Source organism: Neomonachus schauinslandi, chromosome 9 (assembly GCF_002201575.2).
Source record: "Neomonachus schauinslandi chromosome 9, ASM220157v2, whole genome shotgun sequence".
Taxonomy (NCBI): domain Eukaryota; kingdom Metazoa; phylum Chordata; class Mammalia; order Carnivora; family Phocidae; genus Neomonachus; species Neomonachus schauinslandi.
In genome coordinates, this window is record NC_058411.1 from 84540590 (window position 1) to 84562905 (window position 22316).

At 39.3% G+C, this 22316-nt stretch overlaps 2 protein-coding genes across 4 annotated transcripts in view; one reads left to right on the forward strand and one right to left on the reverse strand.

Annotated features, from left to right (window-relative positions):
- The window catches only part of FRMD5 (FERM domain containing 5), a 310444-nt gene that overhangs the window by 84198 nt on the left and 203930 nt on the right, over positions 1–22316 (reverse strand). The window lies entirely within an intron of this gene.
- LOC110585191 (MICOS complex subunit MIC26-like) lies at positions 13137–13760 on the forward strand. The gene has a single exon (XM_044917874.1). It carries the CDS (start codon positions 13137–13139, stop codon positions 13677–13679), a length of 543 nt encoding a protein of 180 aa, XP_044773809.1. The 3' UTR covers positions 13680–13760.

The window sequence follows — 22316 nt, forward strand, 5'->3', positions numbered from 1 at the left end:
GATTTAGAGGGAAGGATAGAGTTTGTTTACAGGCACTCCAAAGAGGGGTTTAAATTGCTTTATTCTTTAATTTTTCAGAATTTTATAGCCATGCACATTCATTCATTCATTCAATCATTCATTCAACAAATATTTACTCAACACCTATTATGCTCATAACCTACTCTGCGTGAAGTTCTGAGGCTACAAATGATGAACAAGACAGATGAACAAGTCCTTCTCCCTGGGTGGAATTTCTCCACGTAGTTAAAATTCTAGGTAGAATTTCTACATGTAACTATTGCAATTACTTGATTCCAGAAAATTATCACACACACTCAAACACAGAAAGGTCTTGTTAAAAAAAGTTAAAAAGACTCATTTTAAATGTCTTAGGCAATAAATGACTATAACTGGGCCCTGAGAGGATTGTATGTTGTCTCCAACCAAATCCATAAGACTTTCCATATAGAACATATGCCATTGATAAACCTGTGGGGAAAGGAAGAAGCTTACACTAGTTAACTGGATAGTTTGCTGGGAAAGAAAGGATGAATGACTGTACCCTTTTGTGCTAAGATTTTTCTGGAGGTAAGAACTAGAATGGTTACAGATGTGATTTTTGCGGGGGAGATAATATAATCTTATTTCTTCTGTTTCCTGATAAAAGCATCTTCCTCCTCAGCCCGCTTTTCATGATGAAACCTGACAACTGACTTTAACTATTGCCCGTCCACATGTCCCTTTGCCATGCTGAAGGTTCTCCTTCAGTTGTACGAGCTTGTGGAAAATGTCTGTCCTGGAGGTGTGTTCGCGGTGGGAACACGCCCTTTAGCTGGTTAGGCCCCTGGATGATACACAGGACTGAAGTCCAAGAAGACTGCCGCATACACAGACAGTCACAAGAGTGTCCTGAATGAGGCACAAACTGCGAATCACAAAGGGAAAGGCAGAAGAAAAAGGGGCAATTGGATTCTGCACTTACTACACTGTAATGTGACTGATGAACTAGATAAAGAGAGTTCTAAAATTAAAACTAGAGCCAGGTGGAGATTTCTTTTAAGATAAATCTCTAGGCCCAGAAAAAACAAGAGACGACCCAGGTCGCTGGCCTGATGCGCGTGGCCTGTCTGGTGCCGGCACTCCCGCCCATTTACTCCGGCTAACGGCTTCATGCTTCTCTTCTTTGTCTTTGAAACTTTCCCCTCCCGGCACTGGGCTGGAGACAGAACACAGCTGAGGAGTCAAAAGTACTGCATCAGATGTTTGTTTTCAGCTGACGCCTTCTCCTGCTTCAACATGTATGGTATCTAAGGAAACTCACTCTTCTTGGATGTAGCATTTTACCCCGTCTGTTTCTGAAGCTCATTTCCAGGAGCCTTTCTTCAGTAAATGAGGTGTCTTTTTTCCCCAAAAGATTTTAATTGCACTGTTTGCTTTGGAAGCATATTGTAGTAATGCGATTAAAGAAATGAGAATGTAAAAGGTGTGAATCCCATCGGTGAGTAAGCTGCTGACAGGGTGGGAGGATGAAATTTAGGCTCTTTAGAAACTTACATTCTTTTGTGTCAGTAAGATGCTACTAACCTTCAACAATCAACCTAGACACACCGGGGATAACTTCCTGTACTGACCTAACCCATTAGCTCAGTATTACAGACAAAGAACATTTTCCTTCCTACACCACATGTGGTGAAATAAAATGTTCTATATGTTTATTTTTCAAGGTGAAGGAGAGATTGTTTTACAGTATTCATTTTCTGTTTATAAAATACATAAAAATCACCCATTAAAAAAATCACCCATTATCTCAATCCCCAGAGAGTAGATCTGTTCCTATTTTGTCTTTTGTTCAAGAAAATTTCTATGCAGTAGAGTTGAAATGGAATTATATGTACAATTTCATGTCTTGCTTTTAAAGTTTCACATTTAAATATAAGGATTTTCAGCAGAAACATTTAATTGTACTTCATCTCCAAAGAAAGTTATGACAGGCACGGAATATGCCTCAGAGGTAGCAGAGCTCAGCCCTTGTTATGAGAGCCTACCAAGCATGGACGACCACCCCATCGAGCTCATTCCCTCCAGCAGCAGCACATCACAGAATGTCACAAGGGATAGAGTTAAGGAGGCCTTCAAATGCATCAATGTTTTATTTTATTTTAAAGTTCTTCTTATTTTTAAGTAATTTTTAAGTAATACAGATACACTTGTACCAACACTTTATTTATTTTTTATTTTTTTAGAGAGAGAGTGTGAGCGGTGGGAGGGGCTGGGGGGGAGGGAGAGAATCTTAAGCAGGCTCCATGCAGATCATGACTTGAGCCAAAATCAAGAGTTGGATGCTTAATCAACTGAGCCACCCAGGTGCCCCATCTATACCTGTATCAATACTTTTATTTTTTTATTTTAAGATTTTATTTATTTATTTTGATAGAGAGATAGCGAGAGAGGGAACACAAGTAGGGGGAGTGGGAGAGGGAGAAGCAGGTCTCCCATCAAGCAGGGAGCCTGATGTGGGGCTCAATCCCAGGACCCTGGGATCATGACATCAGCTGAAGGCAGACGCTTAACGACTGAGCCACCCAGGCGCCCCTGTATCAATACTTTTAAAAGTGTAATTAAATTACGCCTTCAGGTTAAATGGAAACTGTATGCTTGGATTTTTCTTCTTCACTTTATTTTCTTGAGTTTTGATTAAATGTAACAGTGACCACAGACTAATGGGTGATAAGAATGGGCAGGGAGTTAGCATTAATGACCTGATCTCCTACCTGATGAGATCTCTGTGCATCTGATAGACCTGGGGGTCCTTTAGGAGAACAATAAAAAGCTTCCTCTTCCTCTGGGAGACTGATGCCAGATGCATGATGGAGCTACCGCAGCACTGGCTGGATTTCAGCTTTAGTTTCCCCTTTGGTCAGGTGCCCTTGGTGAACTAACTAGTCTGTACAACTGTACAGTCCTGACCTAAGGGTTATGGTTTTCCAGTCTCCACATGAGTGACAGAGAGCTCACCACCTCATAGAGATAGTCCACCCCATGTCTGAAGAGCTCTGATTGTGGCAAAGTCTTCTTAACAATAAGAAGAAATGTCTTCTATTTTTCCAAAGAAGACATCCAAATGGCCAACAGACACATGAAAAAGTGCTCAACGTCGCTCAGCATCAGGGAAATTCAAATCAAAACCTCAATGAGGTATCACCTCACACCAGTCAGAATGGCTAAAATTAACAGGTCAGGAATCAACAGATGTTGGCGAGGATGCAGAGAAAGGGGAACCCTCCTACACTTTGGTGGGAATGCAAGCTGGTGCAGCCACTCTGGAAAACAATATGGAGGTTCCTCAAAAATTTGAAAATAGAGCTACCATACGACCCAGCAATTGCACTACTGGGTATTTACCCCAAAGATACAAATGTAGGGATCCGAAGGGGTATGTGCACCCCAATGTTTATAGCAGCAATGTCCACAATAGCCAAACTATGGAAAGAGCCAAGATGTCCATCAATAGATGAATGGATAAAGAAGATGTGGTATATTTATACAATGGAATATTATTCAGCCATAAAAAAAACCCAAAATCTTGTCATTTGCAATGACATGGATGGAACTAGAGGGTATTATGCTGAGCGAAATAAGTCAATGAGAGAAAGACATGTGTCATATGATCTCACGGATATGAGGAATTCTTAATTTCAGGAAACAAACTGACGGTTGCTGGAGTGGTGGGGGATGGGAGGGATGGGGTGGCTGGGTGATGGACACTGGGGAGGGTATGTGCTATGGTGAGCGCTGTGAATTGTGTAAGACTGTTGAATCACAGACCTGTACCTCTGAAACAAATAATACATTATATGTTAAAAAAAAAAAAAAAAGAAGATAGTAGGAAGGGAAAAATGAAGGGGGGGAAATCGGAGGGGGAGACGAACCATGAGAGACTATGGACTCTGAGAAACAAACTGAGGGTTCTAGAGGGGAGGGGGTGGGGGGATGGGTTAGCCCGGTGATGGGTATTAAAGAGGGCACATATTGAACACTGGGTGTTATATGCAAACAATGAATCATGGAACCCTACATCAAAAACTAATGATGTAATGTATGGTGATTAACATAACATAATAAAATTTTAAAAAAAAAGAAGAAATGTCTTCTTGTAACTTTTATGCACTGATCCTGGTGGTGCTTCTGAGGGAAGTGAGATATCGTCTACCTGGACTTCCACATGACTACCCTTCAAACACTTGATACTTACTATACCGTGTCTTCCAAGTCTTCCCTTCTCTAGGCTGAGTACCTAATTCTTACGACTGGATCTTCACGCAACTTATTTCTAGATCTTGGTCAATGTTGCCCGTTATTCTCTGGTTTGTGAATGTTTTTTTAACTCAGAAGATGGTACTGAGCATGATACTCCAAATACATGATAACTTCATAATATAGTAAAGCTATTAAATCTTGATCTGAATGTTATATTTCCCTAATACAACCTAAACCTGCATTTGGTTTTAGAGAAATTTACACTGCTGGCCTCAATCTGTGAGTACCTAGAACCCCATTTCAAGCATTCCTTTACTAAGTCAGACCGCCCCAATCTTCTACTTGTGCAATTAACTGCTGAAACTAAATGGAGGCCTTATTATGCCTACCTCCTACACTTCTTTTTGTTGGTGTTAGCTTTCTCATTCAGTATGTTAGGATTCTGTTGAAATATATCAAATTAACTTTTTTGGAGGTTACTCCACCAGAGAAAAGGTCATAGCAATGGTGATTTCAGCTTTGAACGAGGCACTTCACTAGGATGGGGAGTCATCACCTGGAGGAATTTAACTTACAGTCATTTGAACAACCATTTCTAAAAGGTGTTGCTTAATAGATGAGCCCAATCTAGAGGGGAGATCTATGTCCTGACCCTGGGTTTTTTTCCCTCCCCAGTAGTCCTTTCACTTAGATAACAACAGAGGCCTGATCTGTAAGTGCTCTATGGGCAAAAATCACAATTCCCATGACACCTAAAGCACAACTTGGCACATAATCAGTTTTTGATAATTTGTGTTAAGCCTTTAACCTGAACTGTGGAGGGGTCTGAGGCCAACAACACTCAGTAACACAACAAAAATAAGGCACTTCTCCAATTACTGTCACATTCTCTCTAAAGATATTTATTTCTCCAGCTTCAGAGCCCTCATTCTTATATTTAGGCCTTTTCTTTCTCTGGGCTAACCACACCCCTTCCCTGCCCCATATTTGTTCATCTGCTCATTTACTCACCAGACAGTTCATTGCTTATTCATTTATTCATCAGATATTTATTGAGTGTTCCTCATACAGTAGTAGACACAACGTAAATGGTAAGAAAGATACGCACGTACTCTATTGGGAAGAGACAGACGAAGTGGCCTTTTTAAAAAATTTTTTATTGTTATATTAATCACCATACATTACATCATTAGTGTTCCATGATTCCTTGTTTGTGCATAACACCCAGTGCTCCATGCAGAACGTCAAAGAGGCCATTTTCAATGCAGTGTGATAAGTGGAACACTAAGGGTATATGGTACAGTGCTATGAAAACAACATAAGAGGGTCCCCTAGCCAAAGTGGGAGGTAAGGAGGAAAGCCTTCCCATAGGAAATAAAATCTAAGATGTGTCCTTAAGTATGAGTGGGAAGTGGCTAAGTGAGAAGGTCATGGAAAGTATTCTACGAAGAGAAGAGCATGAGCAAGGGGCTGGGAGCACAGAAACCTCTGATTGCCAACTTTTTAAAATATCATTCTGTTTTTCGTCTCTGTCCAGTTGTCTAGAAATCACATGTTGCAGGCATTCATCTAATTTTCTAGCTCTATTCTTCCTGGCCAAGTTTCCATAGGTAAACACTGCTTGAGGGGCGCCTGGGTGGCTCAGTTGTTAAGCATCTGCCTTCAGCTCAGGTCATGATCCCAAGGTCCTGGGATCAAGTCCCACATCGGGCTCCCTGCTCCATGGGAAGCCTGCTTCTCCCTCTCCCACTCCCCCTGCTTGCGTTTCCTCTCTCACTGTGTCTCTGTCAAATAAATAAATAAAATCTTTAAAAATTAAAAATAAAAATAAACACTGCTTGCTTTTTGTGCCTTGTCCTGCTCCTACCTTCACCTTCCCTTTTCTTTCTCTCTTTAAGAAAGCATGGGAGTTAGTTAACTCCTTCCTACTTTCTGGCATCTACAAGCTTTTCAGGGCAAGAGCCATGCCTTCTTCATCTTGACAGTTCAGGGTCCTGACATGGATTGGCATGCAGTAGGTATTCAACAAATGTTTGAAGTATTGAAAGGCAAAACTTGACTATTTATGAATTCTAACATGAGTAAAGAATATTCTATAAGACACAACCAGATCCATGTACGTCTCGGACTTAGAAATCACAGAAAGCCTACCTTGTAGCCACCAGAAATCAAAGGTCTACTTCTTAAATCAAAATGAATAAAAAATTGTTTCTTGAGAAATTGCTACTTGGAAATCCCTTTCACTGGTCAAAGCAAGTTCACAGAACAATGACTGAGGCTCTTATGCCTTCTGACAACTGTCTCCCAGAGTTGCTGAGCAATCTGCCAAGGTGCCTGTCGCCTCAAAGGTGAGAACCCCAGGCTACCCACGTTCTGCCCAGTGATGCGGGAATTACCTCTCTCTTTTAATGTGCTCAGTTGGAACAGAATCACAGAATGTCCACAGCAGTGAACCGTGAGGAATCAGAGCAGATTAGCTGAGCAAAGAGATAAACTGGGCATTGCCCAAGGGACAATGACAAGTGAAGTGACCTCATGATTTGCTTTCAAATCAGAGTTCTCAAAAGTTACCTAAGCTACAACATGCCAGAGCACATGAGAAAGAGCAGAACTTCCTATTGGCACAAAGTAGGAGAGGATAAGGTTAACAAGGAATAAAAAGATGTGAAGAGGTATTTGCCCCAAAGTCTAAACTACTATTTTGAAATTCAAGAGCTAAATAAGAAGAAAAATTTTGACTACCAATAAAAACAAAAAAGAGATGAAAAACAGGAGACCATAAAATCACCTGAACAGAGATATTCTTGGTGAATAAAATGCAGGGCCAGTATGAAAGCAATGCAGAGGAAACCTGATAGGCCAATAAACTCTCAAAAGAAGCTTGATCTCAGTGGTGATCAGGGACCTGCATTAAACCCACAACGAGACACCACTTTACATACAACTAATTAGCAATATTAAAAACTCTAACACTGAAAGCCAAACAATGTTGCTGAGAGAAATTAAAGACCTAAACAAATGGAGGGAAACATATTGTGTTCATGGGTTTCAAGACGCAATATTGTTAAGATATCAATTCTCAAGTAGATCTATAGATTCAGTGCAGTGTCAAATTCTCAACAAGTTTTTTTGAAGACATTAACAAACCAATTCTAAAATTCATGTGGCAATACAAAGGACCTAGAATAGGCAAAACAATTTTGAAAGAAGGACAAATTTGGAGGACTAATATTACCTAATTTCCAAATTTATTATAAAGCTACAGTAATTAGGACAGCGTGATATTGACAAAAAGGAAAAAAAAGACAAGTCAGCAAAAAAGAATAAATAGCCCAGAAACGAACCCACACATTTCTTCTAGGTGCTCTAGGCTGCCATCCCCCTGATTCATACATTGTTGGTTCATCATATTCTTTCTAAACCATCTTTGGAGGGAGAAAACTAACCATGACTTTGGCTGTTGTGTGAGAAATGGTCCTCCTGGCATTGGCTACCTGATTCTTGATTGGTGTGTACGGTGATGTGGGCCTGTAATGATAAGGGTGTCTCTTATGAGGGAAGGGATTTTACCTAACAGGCACTATCATTCTTGTCAGTGCCCACAATCTTGCAAGTTAGCAGGAGAGCCTTTACCCTCCCTGGGAGTCAAGTGGGAGAGTCCTGGGAGCATAGAAGAAATTGAATTGGTCTATTTTGGCCATGCCAATGAGCATCTTTGGCCTCTCCTCATCTCACCTCATCTCTGTGGACTGACACTATGGAAAACAATCTCCTTTTAAAAAAAAATTTTTAAAAATTTTTTATTGTTATGTTAATCACCATACATTACATCATTAGTTTTTGATGTGGTGTTGCATGATTCATTGTTTGTGTGTGTTTTTTTTTTTTTTAGAGGTTTTGTTTATTTGATAGAGACAGATAGTGACAGAGATAGCGAAAGAGAGCACAAGCAGGAGGAGAGGCAAAGGGAGAGGGAGAAGCAGGCTCCCCGCGGAGCAGGGAACCCAACGTGGGGCTTAATCCCAGGACCCTGCAATCACGATCTGAGCCAAAGGCAGGCGCTTAACGACTGAGCCACCCAGGTGCCCCTGTTTGTGTGTGTTTCTTAAAGATTTTTCCATGTGGCTTCTAAGATACCATTCTCTCCGGTCTATTTCAGACTCTCTTTTCTATCCCTTAAATGTTGGTGTTCCCCAGGGTTTTTTCTTCTAATCTGTTGCTTTGTTCTGTGATGTCTTTCTGGGATTTCCCATCCAATTCTATAGCTTCAATTGCCCCTGTAAAGAGATGACCCATCTCCCTCCTGAACTCCAATTTAGTTAATACCACCACAGGCAATGTTTTCCTCATTCCACATATTCTTTAAAAAGAAAGTTTCAATTTTTTCATTATAAAGGTAAATCACATTTACTCTTGAAAGATTAATGAAAGAAAATAAAAGTAATTCATAATTCCCACACATATTTTTTGTCTTACTATATCCTCATACAATTTTCTTCCATCTCAAAATATTTTTGTCTTTTCTTTTCTCCCTCTGTCTTCAGTCAACTTGTAAACATAAAAATGTTCCAAATTATAGCTGGTGTACATAAGAGCAGATCTAGTTATATACTGGTTTCAGTGAATGTGAAATCAATATGCCTTGAAGCAAGGACAGACAAATAAAATATTAGTGAGTTGGGTATGAAGCCCCTGAAAATATTCAAAAGCCTACTTCAACACCACTCTAAAGCTTTCCATTTACTTCCATATCAGCCTCTGATAAGGTGGTTTTCATTAAACACTACATTCAAAATTTTATTTTTTTTTTACATTCAAAATTTAAAACACTGTATTATTATTCAATTATTACTCAATTATTTCATATTGAGTTTAATTTTTACAACCTGTACTGTAACTCATTTTCTTTGCATCACAAAAGCACAGTTCATCAATTATACGATGAGTTAACTGTTCTGTGGGCTAACCTAAAAATCTCACCACTATTTATTTATTTATTTTATTTATTTATTTAAAAAGATTTACTTATTTTAGAGAGCAAGTATGCGGTGGGGAGGGGCAGAGGGAGAGGGAGAGTCTTAAGAATACTCTGCACTAGGGGAAGAATGAAGCGGGGGAAATCGGAGGGGTAGACGAACCATGAGAGACGATGGACTCTGAAAAACAAACAGGGTTCTAGAGGGGAGGGGGGTGGGAGGATGGGTTAGCCTGGTGGTGGGTATTGAGGAGGGCACATTCTGCATGGAGCACTGGGTGTTATGCACAAACAATGAATCATGGAACACTTCATCTAAAACTAATGATGTAATGTATGGGGATTAACATAAGAATAAAAAAAAAAAAAAAAAAGAATACTCTGCACTGAGCACAGAGCTCTATGCAGGGCTCAATCCCATGACCCTGAGATCGCAACCTGAGCTAAAACCAACAGTTGGGCACTTAACCAACTGCACCACCCAGGTACCCCTCTCATCACAATTTATAATATTATTTCTCTGGATAAATATATTATAGGTTTCTATGAACCAATGTAGAAATTCTAAACCTATGTGTAAGTTGGGGAAGTTCCTGTACTTTCAGAGGGCTGTGGAAAATGATGGTATTTATTATTATATCTAATTCCATTTAAAAACTTTTATATGATCCCAACTGAAGTTTTAGGGACCATCCTTTATATCATCAGCCCTATTCAAACTACCCATTTGGTGATCTTTATTTTTTTCTCCATAATTTATATTGATAATCTCCCTTTGAGATGGGGTAAGGGATTATGTTTGCCATGACCAGATCCTGACTCCTAATCCTATCTTTCATCTACCATTTACTGTTCCTGGAAGATATGTGACACTATTTCTCTTTCCCCCTTTTCTCCTTCTATCCTCACAGTGCCACACTTACTAACGTATAGCTGAAGATGTATTCTCTTGTCCCTTAAGATTTTCTTCTTCAGTGCTGTTCCTTTTCTTTCTCGAGATAGTAACTCATACATATTGGGGATGCCCTTAACATGCCCACACAAATAAGAAAAGCAAACCACGTATGTTATTCTCCATGAATTTCAAGAGTAAGGGTAACATGTTCCCATCCACAAATGCCTTTACCACAATGGGAAAGAAGTGGACTTTAGATATGCCCTCTTTTATACAATAGGTTTCCCCTGAAGAATCATAAGTTAATTAGAATTGAGCAATTTAAAATGCACTAAGAAAAATGGAAAATACTAAACTATGGTTTCTAGGAATGCACATTTTCTGATAAAATTACAAAAAGAAAAATGCAAGGAAGTGATTTGTATAAAAGTCAGAGTAGTAGTTACTTATCAGGGAAAGGAAAGGGCTACATAGATGGGGCTTGTGAACTGGGTGGCAAAGTTCTATTTCATTATCTAGGTGATTATTTTAGTGCAGGCTACTATAACAAATTACGATAGACTGGGTGGCCTAAACAACACAGATTTATATCTCAGTTCTGGAGGCTGGGAAATTGAAGATCAGGGTACCACGATGGTTGGGTTCTGGTGAGAGCCCTCTTACTGGCTTACAGATGGCTGTCTTCCTGCTGTGCCCTCATACGGCAGAGAAAAAGAGAGATATCATCTCTCTGTGTCTCTTCTTATAAGGGCACCAATCCTGTTTATGAAGGCTCTACCCTCATGACCTAATTACCCCCCAAAGGCCCCACCTTCAAATACCCTCATACTGGGGATTTGGGCTTCAACATACAAATTTTGGGGGAGACACAAACATTCAGTCCATAGTTGTGGTTTTCACTTATAATAATTTATTAAGCCATTCATTTGGCTTACATGGTTTTCTGTATCTGTGTTTTATAATAAAAAGTTTTTAAAAACTGTTCTTGGTTTTTAGATAAAACATATGTCAACTTTTCTTACCTTTAAAACAAAAAGTTCTTTATCTCTCACTCTATTGAATAACATGGCTTTTTTGTATGTAAAGGAAGATGGAAACTGTTCTCCAAATAGCCAATAAATAAACTTTTGCTTTTGAGGGCAATACACTGTATCATTTGCCACTACAGAAACTACTTATACAAAGGGTTCAATTTGCTTCCCATGGCATGTTCATTCAGCTCCTATAGCCCTGGGCTTTTGTAGGTAGATATTGGCCCATAATGATTTAGATTTATTCCCAAGAGCAGTAGACCACTCGGTCAATTGTTGAGGCAAAGGAATGGGACTTGAACTCAGCTTTCCATGGCTTAAAAGAGACAGCATTCTTCCAGATTCAAAATAGTTTAGTCTCCATGGATTGGGGCAGGGATTGGGGAGTCTGTAAACAAACATCACCATCATTAATGACCAGAAGAAACCCAGGCAGTGATACACAAAACTACTGGATGATTTCCTTCTCTCCAGTACAGAAAGTTCAAATGGATTGTCACGAGGCATTAGTGAAGATGCTCTGAATATTTCTGTATATTTTCCGTTTCACTAAGAATTTGTGGACTGATCTCTGCTCACTCTTACCCACTGTTCTTTACAAATGTCAGGTAAGCCTGGAAAATGTCCCAGATGGTCAAATAGTGAGATAAGGCAGAATGTCCCTTATTCAACAATAACACAGGTGTTAGGCAATGATTTGAAAATCAGGACTTGAAGGACAAAGTCAATATCCAATTGGAGGAAAGAGTATTTAGGGTAAGGGAAGCAGAAGATGTCAGATTATTGTTGAATTCCAACTCCAATGAACTGCTCAGAATCCCAGATGTTCCATTTGAATTCCTCCCGTTGCCACTCTGAAATACTAGTCTATAAATTTAATTGGTTATAAGCATGATTTCCTAAGATGCTTGTTTACTCTTTTCATGTAGTATCATATTGCTTTTAATAAGGTATTCAAACCCTACGAAGTATGTTTCCAAAAAAAATCAAAGCTAATTCACTACACTTAACACTTAAGTGCTTCTCTAAGTCAATAAAACCCGCCTCTGCTTAAGTATAACTAGGATCTCAACTATCTCAGCTCCTGTAATAGAGAATTCTCCCCTCCATTCTTGCAGAAGTCCTTCAGAAAATGGACAATGCTGATTGGGTATAAGAGAAAACCTTTAGATCACTGCTATTGGAAAAACAAATGTGTCCCTCTTTAGGAAGAGTTAGCATTAGTGAAAATAACTCATTATCTCTATCTCTTCTGGTTCCCCATTAAGTCTTTATTATCTCCCTACTCACCTCCTAATGCTTTTTTGGCCACCACTGAAGTTTATTTGGCCCCTTAAATGCTTTCTTGTCTCTGATTTTAATTATAACTTGGTCCTGACTCTCAATACTTCCTGGCTTGTGCTGCTCCATCTTTCCACTCTGATACTCTAGTCTCTTGACAATTTTCACCCTTACATATGAAACAAAGCAATCACTGTAAACATAAACACCCAAACCATACATCAGAAATCAGAGTCTTCTTGAGCTTAAGACTGGTTCCCAGTTGGAAGCACCATAGAAGACTGAAAATATATGCTATTTTAATGGAGGAGAGAGATTCAGTAAAGCTAAGGCTGGAGCTGATCCTGGGCAGACACAGTGGGTTGTGGACTCATTTTCGTGTATTCATCATATGCTATATATAAGAGGCATTTATTTATTTCTTCAAAAACATTTATTGAGCACCTACTTTGCCAGGTGCTGTGCTTGTAGCTGCAGATTAGAGTAATAAGCAAAGTGGTATAATCTCTGCTGTCTTTGAATTCACAATAATAATCCACAAGTTTACCAATCCTCAGATCTACCATGTAAGTATTATAAAGGAAAATGGCAGGGACAATAGGAGAGCAATAATGAGGGAGATCTGACCTAGTTTGGGGTTTTGGGAAGGCTTCTGAGGAAGTGCTCTAATGTGAGGGAAGTATAGAAGATACCTAAGTGGACCTCTGCCAGCAGCATGTTCAAGGTAATTCAGAGGTCTGTGGGGCCAGCCAGCCTGAGTCTGCTCACCTTCAAAGTCTATGCATCACCTAAAAAAGACTCACCTCACAAAACTTCTGTGAAGGTTAATGAGCTTTCACTCTACTCCGTCCCTGAGGGTCAATCTAAATACGTGGAGGAGCCAAGGACCCCACTTGAAGAAAGTATTTCACATCTCCGATGTTACTGTGAGCCATATACAAGTTGGTGTCAGGAAATGTACTCACAAACTAAGCCCAGGATGCAGAGCTTGGTTCAGTGGGGGTTAGGCAGCTATGAGTATCTCCAAAATGCACCTCCTGGATTTTTTCCAAGACTTGGTGTTATTGGTTTTGCTGGCATTGTTGGACTTCTTTTGGCTAGAGGTTCAAAAATAAAGAAGCTGGTGTATCCACCTGGATTCATGGGACTTGCTGCCTCTCTTTATTATCCACAACAGGCCATTGTATTTGTCCAGGTCAGTGGGGAGAAATTATATGACTGGGGTTTACGAGGATACATAGTCGTAGAAGATTTGTAGAAGGAGAACTTTCAAAAGCCAGGAAATGTGAAGAATTCACCTGGAAATAAATAGAATGCTCCATGCTCTGCCCATTTTAATCAGTTATAGGTAAACACTGAAAACTCCATGCAGTAAACCAGTATTTCTACAGAAAAAATGGCAGAGAAGTCAGTACTGAATATAGTAAATTGGCTTTCTTCTTCAGGACAAACTATACTAGGCTTCTTTGTTATCTTGGGTGATGCCATACTGCAAGCAGACTAATCGGAAATCCTTTCACCTAGAGATAATGTCTAGCCTTAGAACCCCTCGTTCTCAAGTTGCTATTTATGTACATAATTAAAATTCCAACTTAAAAAAAAAAAGAAGATACCTAAGTGAAGGTAGGGTGGATGGAAGAGCCCTCTAGACAGATAAAAAACAGATATGCAAAGTCCTTGAATCAGAAAGGAATGAGGCACATTCAAGGAACTGGAAGAGCAGGATAGTTGAGTGCAGAGTGGGTCAGATGTGGAATGTGGGGAAGAGATAGAGGTCAGATGGTGCAGAGCCCTGGAGACAATGTCAAGGATGTAAAATGTTATCCTAAGAGCAAAATAAGCCACTGTAAAGTTTTTAAGCAAAGGAGTGGCAGAATCAGACTGTGAATGATCAAAAGGGCATAAGATTACAGGAAGGAGTCTAGTTCCGAGGCTCTTTCAATGGCCCTGGCAAGAGATGAGAAGTGAATGGATTTGACTGTTGTTTAGAAAGTAAAATGGATAGGACTTGGTGATGGAAGAACCATGAAGAGTAATGAACAGGAGGCTCATTCGGTAGATGTAAGTCCCATTTACTGAGATAGTGCTTGTCTAAGAATTCTTCTCTAGAGAAGATAGGGGAAAAAACATATTCTCTTTCTTTGCAGAAATAGAATCACCAACTAAAGCTTATACAAGCTTTAATGAATGTCATTAACAGTAAGATTGGGTGAGGTCTTAGAATCATCTTGTATTCTAGACAAGAAAGAAAATTATCTTACAGTAGTAGAAAAGATAACTGATAAGGATGTCAGAGAACTTTATAAAATGCCATATAATTAATCTGATTAAAGAAAGCATAGATCTCAAGAATTTTAAAGTAGTGAAGAAAAGCTTTTACTTAGAGAAAAATTAAATGCTTTTATATAGAATGAAGCCAAGACACTACAGCTTTTAACCTTTTTTTTTTCCATCCATTACTGTTTTTCTGTGGAGAAAATGAAAAAGAAGCACCAGAGGGTATCTTAAAGTTTCTGGAAAGGCATCACTTATGGGAAAACCTGGTAATATTAACCTAGTTCTCACTAAATGTTATGAAGAAAGTCTCTGACAGATACCATTTTGTAACTCTTGAACAAGGGACCAGCTAAAAATACCAACTTGAGACTGAATTGGTCTCTGCTTAGGCAAAGCCATGGACTAGAAAATGACAGAAAACTGCAGGTGTCCAAATATAGCATGCAGACTGTGGATTATCTAAGACAAGACTACTGAGGATTGCATAGGATTCACAGAATTGGGGGGAAAGCCTCCTGGTCCTATATACAGGGAAGCTGCCAGCAGTCCTTGCTTTCTTTTTGGAGGACTCAATTTTTATACTTCACTGGAGGAGAAATGGAATTTCAGTATCCCCCCCTAAGAAGTTCTTAAAGAATGCTTTGGTTTTTCACGAATTATACTTAAGTGGTGTTTTTTAAAGAAAGAAAACAGAAAAGAAAAAGAAAATTATTATCTTACAATAGACTTCTGGTATGTTTCCTGAAGAACAGAAAGTAATGTTTATTTATCAGGGTATATGATTTAAGATTTAAAATATTTATTAATTGATACTAAACTTTACTTGGAAAGGTAAAACTAATTTCAAAAAGAAAAAAGATTCACTTGTAAACTTAATTTCCCAAAGTTTATTTTTCAAATCTTCTCATTTTTTTTAAAGATAATCTTTCCCTTCTCATTACCCTGGGAATGGATGCATCTAAACATAACCAAAACAGGTGCTTTCTGTACATTTTTGTCCTAGTCTTCAGGGCAAATCTTAACCTAAATCAATAATGGGATTTTTTCTGTATCTTCTTCATAGGGCCTTTGACTATTTTAAAAAGAGAATGCTACTATGAAAGGTACTCATGGATAATTCTTTATGTCTCCAGTCTATAGCCTAGATAAGACTGTCTTCATCTCTTAAAAGAATTTTCGGAAAACCTGAATCACGTAGATTTTTTTACGTGTAAAAAAATCATGTAAAAGGCAGGAGTAGCCTGTCACTTCAATAACTTCATAGCACAGGTCTATAGTAATGGCTAAGCTAGTAAAGTCTGAATAAATCAGAGATGAAACATACCAGGGACATGGAGGAAATGACACTGGAGGACTGATTCCGATAAGAACCAAGCAATGACAATGGCAGTCTGTACAGGAAATCCACTCTCAGGGGAATTAGGTGTGACTTTAGAAGCTGAATTGTATTTATTCATCACTTCTGATATAGCTAGGAAAAGGCAAAAACTACTTAAAATGGGGAAAGTCACTATACCAAGGACCACACTCACTAGGCTCAAGTCTGTGATTTGCCTATACAAATCAGTCTCAGAAACATTATGTTTGAGGTAAATACCCCTGCAGAGAATCAGCTGGATAATGAAGACCATCCTTCCTAATATCCTGTTCATATAAGACTTCTTTCTTCTTTTATCTCTCGAACATTTAAAGCAGACTTATTTTAAAATTCCTTTCAGATTGCTCTATTATCAGCAGGATCTTGGTTCTTCTATCTGCAAATGGTTTTGTTGTTGTCTTCTGTGAGCACATGTCCAGTGAGAGCTGCCTTTTATGAGACTCTTCCTGGTGCCCTGATTTCAGAAGTTATCTGAATTAGAGGCTGTGAGGATAGGTTTTTTTCCTAGTCCTTAGACCAGTTTTCATATTAGATTTCTTGGCTTTGGGCTTCTGCACTTTACAAGTAGTATAAATTTGGGCCCCAACTCTAGGTGTGGCTTAGATTGGGACTCTGATTTTTCAAGGATGACTCTTTTTTCACCCAATGTCTATATGGGCTGCCCAATTCTGTGCCCCATTCCCTGGCCACTGAGTGGACTATTCCACAGAATGGACAGTCCCTTCTGGCCCATGGCTTTAGGCAAGAAGCTCAGGTTCATCTCCTAGCCACTCATAAGGACCTATTGTCTTAATTCCAGCCACTTGGGGACACATTTCAAATTCCTTATTCTCTTCAGTAGAAAAGTATTGATCTGGTTTTCCCCAATCAGCTGTAACAATGCCATCCTATCTCCTCCAAAAGTCTGTCACAGTCACCAAAATTCACAACTGCCAAGTCACTAAGATTTCATATTTCATTTAAAGAAGTCTGAAAATGTTTTTAGGTGCAATATGATGCAGTCAAAAACCACATTGGCCTGGGAGTCCAGAGACCTGCGCTCTTGTCTAAGTCTAGCCCTAAATAAGCTGTGTGACTAAATTTGTTGTTCATTTTGGGTTTCAGGAGAGAAAAAGAATTTGGAATTGAAACAGAGAGGGACTCTTTCAGCTCTAAAATGCCATGATTCTATGAAATACTATCTTTCATCTTCTGGAGCCTCATGGGAAGCCATAGTGTGGTGCAGCATTTGCTTGAGAGAAGGTGAGGATAATTTATAAGGAAGTCCCTGGATCCCAGCTTCCCAGGATTATGCAGCTCCTCCTTCTTTAAAATAGCTACAAGACACATTAGCATTTCAAACACTGTTGCCTGTGACAGGTGATCTCAGGAAGATTAGGAGGTACACAAATTCTGTTTTTTGTTTTCTTTTTTTATGTCAGGCTCAGTAAGTAAACATTAACAGTTTGAACACACTATTCACTATTCCCTATTCATTTTTCATGAATTCATACAACATATCAAAGGGATAATATGCTCTACTCCTTTGTTCTCTCAGAATTGCAGACAGACTCATTTTCCTCTGTCAGCAAACCTGAAAGCTAGAGTTGTACTTTAGTTGTAAGAATATCTCATGGAGGTGTGGACTTGGAAGATGGTGGAAGAGTAGGAGGACCCTAGGCTCACTTTGTCCCACAGATACAACTAGATAACCATCAAATCATCCTAAATACCCCAGAAATTGACCTGAAGACTGGTAGAACAAACTCTACAAGTAAAGGTAAAGAAGAGGCCACCTCAATGAAGGTAGGGAGTGCTGAGATGTGATTTGGGAGAAATGGACTGTGGCTACTATGGTGGGGAGGGAGCCATGATCACAGAGAAGGGCAAGAGACAGACTAGCACACAGGGGAGCACATGAGGAAAAAGAATCCCCATAGCAACTGGCATGGGAAGCGAGAGGGCCTGAACATCGTGAGTTCTTGTAGTCAGTGGGGCTTAAAGACTGGGGTTTTGAAGGTCAGCAGGCATGGCTGAGTAGAGTCCCGGGGGCACTGCAGTACTCTTGGAGAGAAGGTAAGGAAACAACCCACAGACATACAGTGTGGAAACAGTGATCTGAAGAGCATCTGGGACACACAGTGGGGAGGTTATTTGCTCATCTCAGAGTGCATCCCAGAGAGACAGTGTTCACAGAGAGACCCCTCTAGGAACAAAGGAACTAGCTGGTGCCATTTCCCTCCCCCACCCCTCAGCATAAACACAGAGCCACCTATGGGAACCAGTGCAGCACCAACACTTACTACCTAACATGCTTATGCCAAGCCTGCCCTCCCATGCTCTGTGGAACCACCTCTCCCAGTCATGTTTGCCTCAGTTCGGATGTGGGGGCCCTCTCCCCCAGAAGACTGGCCCAAACCCCCACTCAACACCACATCTCCCAACTAGGGAGTTTTGTGGAGCCTTGGTTCTGGTGGTGGTGGTGACAGGTCTCATTTCACAAGCAGACCAGAGCACACCTGTTAAAACACACCACATTCAGGCCAGAGACCAAACACTGTTCACAACAGGAAAAGAGCACCTCTGCAGATGAATAGCCTGAAGGATAAAGCAGCCAGGACACAACAGCAGAACACACACAGCACATATTGAAGATACTCCTGGAAGCACCAGGCCCTGGGGAACAGGGGACACTCTACTGCAGAGCACTACAGGACCTCTCCTTCATAAAGCCATTACCCTCAAGAACAGGAGACAGAGCTGACTTTTCTAACACAGAGAAACAGGCACACAAACAGACAAAATAAGAAGACAGAGAAATTTATCCCAAATGAATGAATAGGACAAGGCCAAGGCCAGAAAACCAAGGTAAACAGATATAAGTAACATACCTAATGGAGTATTATATTTTTAAAAGATTTATTTATTTATTTGAGAGAGAGCACATGAGTTGGGGGAGGGCAGAGGTAGAGGGAGAGAATCTCCAGCAGACTCCCCACTGAGTGTGGAACCTGATGCAGGGCTTGATCTCACGTCCCTGAGATCATGACCTGAGCTAAAATCAAGAGTTGGATGCCTAATCAAATAAGCCACCCAGGCGCTCCCATCTGATGGACTATTTAAAACAATGATTATAAGGATACTCACTGGACTTAAGAAAAGAGTAGAAGACATCAGTGAGAACTTTAACACAGAGATTTAAAAAAAAAAAGAACCAATTAGAGGTGAAGAGTACAATAAATGAGATTAGAAACACACTTGATGCAATGAATAGCATGCTGGAAGAAGCAGAGGAATGAATTAATGACCTCTATAGAAGATGGAGTAATGGAAAGTAATCAAGATGAACAAAAGAGAAAGAAAAGAATTATGCAAAAATGAGAACAGACTTAGGGAAATCAGTGACTCTATCAAATGTAATTTCACATTATAGGAGTCTCAGAAGAAGAGAGAGAAAAGAGGGCAAAAAATTTATTTAAAGAAATAATAGCAGAAAATGACCCTAATCTGGGGAAGGAAACATATATCTAGATCCAGGAGGCAAGGAAAACCCCCAACAAAATCAACAAAAGCAGATACACACCAAGGCATATTGTAATTAAATTGGCAAAATATAGTGATAAAGAAAAAATTTTAAAAGCAGCAAGACAAAAGAAGACATTAACTTACAAGGGAAACCCCATAAGGCTAGCCGGTGACTTTTTAGCAGCAACTTTCCAAGCCAGAGGGAGTGGCATGATATACTCAAAGTGCTGAATGGGGGGTGGGGGGGTGACTGGCTAGTTCAGTTATAGAGCATGTGATTCTTGATCTTGGGGTCATGAGTTCAAGCCTCATGTTGGGTGTAGAGCTTACTTAAAAAATTATTCTCTTCAAAGTGTTGAACATGAAAAATCTGCAACCAAGAATACTCTATCCAGCAAGGCTATCATTCCGAATAGAAGGGGAGATAAAGAGTTTCCAAGACAAACAAAAACTAAAGGAGTTCATGACCACTAAACCAGCCCTGCAAGAAATATTAAGGGGACTCTTTGAGTGGAAAGGAAAGACCAAAAATGACAGTATGAAGGTAAGAAACACAAAAGCTGTAAAAATGAATATTTCTGTAAAAAAAATCAGTCAAGGAACTCACAAAATAAAAGGATGTAAAATGTGAAAACATATACTGAAAACATGGGGAGGAGAGGAGTAAAGAATGGGTTTACACTTAAACAACCATCAACTTAATATAGACTGCTATATGCAGAAGATGTTATATACAAACCTAATCGTAACCATTCATCAAAACCCACTAATAAATATGCAAAGAATAAAGAGAAAGAAATCCAAATATATCCAAATACATAAAGAAAATCAGCAAACCATGAAAGACAGAAAGACAAGAAAGTATTAGAGAAAGTCTTCTGAAACAACCACAAAACAAATGATAAAATGACAAGAAATACACATCTATCAATAACTTTGAATGTAAATGGCTAAATGCTCCAATCAAAAGACAAAGAGTGACAGAAGGGATAAAAAAAAAAAGATCCATCTATAGGCTGCCTACAAGAAACTCATTTGAGACCTAAAGACACCAACAGATTGAAAGAGAGGGGATGGAGAAACATCTATCATGCAAATGTAAGTCAAAAGAAAGTCAGCGTAGCAATACTTGTATCAGACAAAATAGACTCTTTTTTTTTTCTTTCTTTCATTCTTTTTTTTTTTTGGTGAGTAAAGCAATAGAAGTTTATTAAGTGAAGATACTGAAAAAGCTCTCAAGAGTGAGAGGGGTCCCAACAGGGTTGCCAATGAGGGCCTTTAGTGTTGGTCTTTTATAGAAAGCTAACCAGAGAACTTAAATCCTTTTAACATCTCTATTGATAACCCTTCAATGGCTTACTTCCTTTTTAGGGGCTGGTCATTCTTTCTTAGTCACAGGTAATTATCATAAAGACACCCACCCCACACGACCCACCCCACACACCTAGGGCAGGGCCTCTAAAACAAAGACTGTAACAAGAGACAAAGAAGGACCCTATAAAATAAATAATTAAGAGGACAATCCAACAAGAATATATAATAATTATAAATATTTATGCACCTAACATAGCAGTACCCAAATACACAAAACTGTTAAACAAAGGAACTAATCAATAATCATACAATAGTAAGGGACCTTAACACCCCACTTATATCAATGGATAGATCATCTAAACAGAAAATAAACAAGGAAACAGTGGCTTTGAATGACACACTAGACTAGATGGATTTAACAGATATATTCAGAACATTCCATCCTAAAACAGCAGGATACACATTCTCTGCAAATGCACATAGAATCTTCTTCAGAATAGATCATATATTGCATACAAAAATACCTCAACACCTGTCAGAATGGCTAAAATTAACAACACAGGAAACAACAAATGTTGGTGAGGATGCGGAGAAAGGGGAACACTTTTGCACTGTTGGTAGGAATGCAAACTGGTGCAGTCACTCTGGAAAACAGTATGGAAGTTCTGCAAAAAGTTAAAAATAGAACTACCCTACGACCCAACAATCACACTACTGGGTATTTACCCAAAAGATATAAAAACGCTGATTCGAAGGGATACACACACCTTTATGTTCACAGCAGCATTATTTACAATAGCCAAGTTATGGAAGGAGCCCAAGTGTCTACTGATTGATGAATGGATAAAGAAGATGTGGAATATTATTCAGCCATAAAAAAGAATGAAATCTTGCCATTCGCTATGACATGGCTGGAGCTAGAGAGCATAATGCTAAGTAACATAAATCAGTCAGAGAAAGACAAATACCATATGATTTCACTCCTATATGGAATTTAAGAAACAAAAACTAGCAAAGGGGAGGAGGAGAGTAAGACAAATCAAGGAATAGGCTCAATTATAGAGAAGAAACTAATGGTTACCTGAGGGGAGCGCCGGGGAAGGGATGGGTGAAATAGGTGATGGGGATTAAGGAGTGCACTTGTCCTGATGAGCGCTGGGTGATGTATGGAAGTGTTGAATCGTTATACTGTACACCCGAAACTAATATTACATGGTACGTTAACTAACTGGAATTAAAATTTATTTTTATTTTATTATTATTATTTTAAAGATTTTATTTATTTATTCAAAAGAGAGAGACACAGCGAGAGAGGGAACACAAGCAGGGGGAGTGGGAGAGGGAGAAGTAGGCTTCCTGCTGAGCAGGGAGCCAGATGTGGGGCTCGATCCCAGGAACTTGGGAGCTTAACCTGAGCTGAAG